Source organism: Fukomys damarensis, unplaced genomic scaffold (assembly GCF_012274545.1).
Source record: "Fukomys damarensis isolate Sample0158 unplaced genomic scaffold, DMR_v1.0_HiC HiC_scaffold_35, whole genome shotgun sequence".
Classification (NCBI taxonomy): Eukaryota; Metazoa; Chordata; class Mammalia; order Rodentia; family Bathyergidae; genus Fukomys; species Fukomys damarensis.
Genome location: NW_022900947.1, coordinates 37,262,464 through 37,267,581, shown reverse-complemented (window position 1 = coordinate 37,267,581; position 5,118 = coordinate 37,262,464). Strand labels below are relative to the sequence as shown.

The 5,118-nt window shown below is 36.1% G+C and overlaps 1 protein-coding gene across 1 annotated transcript in view; it reads left to right on the top strand.

Moving 5' to 3' along the window:
* Positions 1–5,118, top strand: part of Corin (corin, serine peptidase) — a 243,289-nt gene that overhangs the window by 221,036 nt on the left and 17,135 nt on the right. Inside the window, exons 16-18 of the mRNA XM_019209977.2 lie at positions 3,065–3,181; positions 4,696–4,745; positions 4,892–5,066. Coding sequence (XP_019065522.1) covers positions 3,065–3,181; positions 4,696–4,745; positions 4,892–5,066 — 342 coding nt within the window. The remainder of the gene's footprint in view (positions 1–3,064; positions 3,182–4,695; positions 4,746–4,891; positions 5,067–5,118) is intronic.

Below are 5,118 nucleotides of genomic sequence, written 5' to 3'. Positions count from 1 at the left end.
ATATATATAGTAGTCTGTGGCATGATGCTTTTAATTCTTTTGGGAAGATATCCAGCAGGGAAATATCTGGGTCAAATGGGACCTCTAATCCTAGTTCTCTGAAGTGTCCCCATACTGATTTCCACAGTGGTTACACCAGTCTGCACTCCCACAGTGGAGAAGGGTTCCCTTTCCTCCACAGTCCCACCAGCATTTATTTATTGGTTAATTTCATGATAGGAGCCCTTCTTTCTGGGGTGAGGTGAAATCTGTGTTGTTTTTATTTGCATCTCTCAAATGACCAGTAGTGGTGAATATTTTTTCACATGTTTATTTGCTATTTCTACTTCTTCATCTGAAAAATGCCTGTTCATTTCAGATGCCCACTTTGAGATAAGTCTTGAAATTTGGGGGGGATCTGATTTTTGAGTTTTTTGTGTATTTGAGTTTTAATAATTAAAAAGTGCAAACATGTATTATTGATACATATTGGCAATTGAAAGCAAATTCATAATATTAATCAAATATTTAAATTTGGATTTGATAGTTTTATTTCTTAAAAAATGTTTTGTTTTTTTTTTTTTGAGACAGGGTTTCACTATGTAGTTGAGACTGACCTGGAACTCACTATGTAGCCCAGGCTGGTCTTCCACTCACAGCGATCCTCCTGCCTCAGCCTCCAGAGTTCTGGGATTACAGGCATGTGCCACCATGCCCTGCTCATTTCTAAAAATTTATTCCAAATTTATCCTTGTACATGTAGACAAAGGTAAATGTTTAGACTATTAACTGTTACTGTTTTGTTTTAGTCAAAAATTGGAATCAATCTACATGTGCATCAATAGTCAATTGGTTAAACAAATGCACCATCACCCACATAATGAATCATTGCAGTATCAAGAAAATATGTCCAGGGCTGTTAATGAGTGGGCCGTGTAGTGTCCACAGTGCAGAGGAGTGGGAGTGGTAGTCTGCCACCAGATAATTTTGGTTTAATTTACCAGCTCTATCACTGGTTTTCTCGGTGAGCACAGGAAGTTATTCTTTCATCAACAAAATGGGGGAATAATACTAAAGTCTATTTCACAGAGTTGTTGAAAGAATTATAGCAGATGAAACAAGTTAGTCTTTTAGTGTTTGTCATATAAAAATAGGTGACACGTGATGGCACACTGACAGCACATAGAGCAGTGTGTACAGACTAGAAAACGAGGGTTATGTATGCATGAATTATGTAAAAAGTTTGGCAAGCCTGCTCAAATGCTACTTACCATAGTTGTTTATACACTTTCATTGTGTAATCTTTGTTATTACTTTTACAATTTCTAAGATTATTTTAAGAAGAAGTCCCATGTATATGATGAGGTTAATATCCAAGATATTCAAAGAAATCAAATACTTTAATAGCAAAAAGTCAAATAATTTGGACAAAAACAGACGGAGGACTTAAATGGACACTTCCCAGAAGAAAATATAGAAATGGCCAACAATTATAAGAAAAGCTACTCAATATTGCTAATCATTAGCGGAATGCAAACTAAAATTACAATGAGATATTGCAGCATACCTGTTAAAATGATGGCCATCAAAAAGACAAACAAATCAAAAGTGTTGATGAGAATATGAAGAAAAGGAATGGTTATATATCTGTCAGTTAGGATGTTAATTGAAAAATAGTATGGACATTTCTCAAAAAATTAAAAATGGAAGTACCATATGATCCACTAACCCTAATTCTGGTTGTTCAACAAAAGGAGGTGAACAATGTGAAATAGGAAGAAAAGGGCTAAAGGTGTAGGGAAAGTGGGAAGGGTGGGGGAAAGGTAAAAAGGGAAAAGAAAAAAATAGGAGAAAATGAAAAAACAGAAATGAAGTGCTTGCAAATGGGGAGGGGAGGAGGGGTGAAGGGAGGGCAGGGACAAAGGGAAAAAATGAGAACCAAGACCTGTCATGTAGAGGTACAAGATCCCAATAATGAATGTAACTGTACTGTATACCTGAAATGACCAATAAACTCAATAATAAAAAAAAACAAAAACAAAAGGAAGTGAATTATCTGCACTGCTCAAGGAATTATCTGCACTCCTATGTACATTGTAGCATTATTCAAGGTAGTAAATATATAGAAACAATCTGTCCATAAAGTGTCTGTTGATGGATGAATGGATAAAGAGAACACGATGAACACAGATGCACACTCTAGAATATTATTCAGTTTAAAAAACAAAGAAATCTTGCTATTTGAGAAAATCTGGTTGAACTTGAGGGACGTCATGTTAAATGAAATCAGGAAGGTATAGAACAACAAATAGGGCATGATCTCAGTGTAACCACACTTCTTGAGCAATGGAGTGAACTGTCTAGAGAAAAGTGTTTGTGGAAATTGAGTGAGAGCATAAAGAATAGGATAATATTACTTAATTCTCATTATTATTTAGTAATTCATAATTTTGTGCATGAAGATTTCACAATATATTTTAAGAATCCACTTACAATTTCCTACTGTTTAAATAGATATTAAATGACCATTGATTCTCTTTTTTTAAAAAGGTATCATTAAAATAGAGTATAAAGGGCAAGAAAAGAGGAGACAAGAGAAACCAGCTAAATAAATTGTATTTCACTTCATTAAAATTGTTCATACTTTTGGGGTGTTGGAACTCGTACATTGTTTACATTAGAATTCTCGCACCTCATGAAGTTCAAGTATGTGTCAGCTAGGAGGGAGAATGACTAAAACAGTTCCAATAATTTGGGTTGTTATTACCTCTGTATACTTTTATTTTCCTTTTCTTTTTCTTTTAATTTATTTTTTTGGTACTAGGGATCAAACTCCGGTCCTTGCGCTTGCAAGGCAGGCAGCGGAACCACCGAGCTAAATCCCCAGCCCACTTCTGTTGACTTTTAATAACTTCTTCTCCTGCTAATTGTGTTTCTTGGCAAATCTCTCCTAATCTAGAAATCTTGAAATACTGATTTATAACTTAGTGCTTCTTTTTGAAAGAGGATGAGGGTTAAACACTGATATTACCTGTTCAGAGATCATTCTACTTTGAATGTTTACCTAGTGTTTGCCTTATATCAGACAACCATCTGTGACGGAGTCAATACCAGAAGAGGAGGAAAACCAGCCGTGGCTGAGGTTACACTCCAACTGGGAGAATGCCAGGGGGACCACTCTGCACAAACTTTTGGTACCCGGGTAAGAACTGTTTCATAAAAGCTGTGTGAAGTCACATTGTGAGGCAAGAGTTTTATCAGCGGGGTCTTCCTTCTGTTTTTTTTTTTTTTTAACATAAGATAATCCAAATTTATTACATCAAGAAAGAACTTCCATGGAATGTCTATTGGTCTTTCAACAATGGTTTATTTTTTTCTTTCGAGGCATAGATTTTTTTCTTTTGGCTAATTACAGCTTTCTTTAATCATAATTACAGAACATATCATGATTACAAGAAGGTGCCTGTTTTCTAATCTTGGGGTTTTTTCATATCCTACTTAAAATAAAGTCTCATTCATGTCTGAATTTCCTATAGATGCTACATGGAATTAGCAGAGGAAATTAAAGTAATCTTAACTAAAAGCTTGGAATGGACAAGAACAGAATGGACACAAAATAAAATCATATCGTGTAGCCTTGAACGTATAAGGTTCCTCCCTCAAAATCATGTCATCATAGCCCAATGTGGTGATACACACCTGTGATCCCAGCACTCTGTAGGCTCAGGCAGGAGGATTGGAGAGTTTGAGTTCAGCTGTAAGAAAGTGAAAGTAACATATTTAGGGATTTTTTTTTTTAATCTGAGAGATTTAGGATTCTGAGCACATCACACTATTAGTGTGTCTCAAAGTACTTTCTTTTCACTTTCACTTACATTGTGAATAACTATTTCATGGCTGGTAAAAGAACTTAGTGATTAAATTTAACCAATCTGAATTCTCTTGCACAACCACATTGAGAGAACCTTGAACACAGACCATGTTCTTGGATTCAAAATTCCCTGAGATTAAAAAAAAAAAACAAAAAAAAAACCAAACCAAAAACCTCTTCCTTTCCTGAATCACACTCCCTGTAATTTCTATATATTAGCTCTGCTCATGCCATCTAGTGTTATATAGAGTCAATTTAGTTCCTTGTTCCTCTTGCCAACTCCTCATAATTTAACCCTGACAGTTTTGGGTAAGATTTTTCTGATCTCAATATTCCATTCCTTTACCTGTTCTTTAAATTTTTTGAGCGATATTTTGTTTTTCTTAGACAATTTCTTAATTTTGGGGAGGGAGCATTTCCTTCTCCATACGCACAACCATCTGACATGCTCTATCCTTACCAAAGATTTTAAGAAATAGCCTAGTTCCTCACCCTTTTCCTACCTTAAGAATCATACATAGTTTGAGTCAGTGTTGTGGGTAGTCTCATTAGTCAAGATGTGGAAATATTTTAAAAATAATTTCTCTTCCTACAAGTATGAAATTATGTTATTATGATATTAAGGAAGCTAAAATAAATGAAAGTACACTATCTCTATATGCCTCCAACGTGATACCTGACAACAGTTCTGCCTTGGAAATTCCTGTAACAAAAATAATTATTTCTCAAAGAGTATGACTTCCCCTAACAGTTGAATCTATGTCTTACCTTTCCTTGGCAAAATATTTGAAGCGAATGAGAAATATGTGATTCGGTGTCATGCTATTTTATGTTTCCACTTTTAGGCAGTCTTGTCCCAGCAGAAATAAGATCTCTCTTCTGTGTACTAAAGAAGGTGAGAAAATTGGTGGGGTAGCAGTGGGATAGGAACTTAACTGGATTGGCTGTGGGGGAAAATGATCACTTGTTTGGAAGAGCTAAGAATTTGGCTGGGGTTAGCCGGAGTGGTTGGCAGTTCACGAGCCTTCTGCTTCTTGGCAGATTGTGGGCGCCGCCCTGCTGCCCGAATGAACAAGAGGATCCTTGGGGGTCGGACAAGTCGCCCTGGAAGGTGGCCTTGGCAGTGCTCTCTGCAGAGTGAGCCCAGTGGACACATTTGTGGCTGTGTCCTCATTGCCAAGAAGTGGGTTCTGACTGTTGCCCATTGTTTTGAGGGGTAAGCTATACCTTTTCCTTCTTTTTTTTTTTTTTTTTTTTTATTTCTTGGT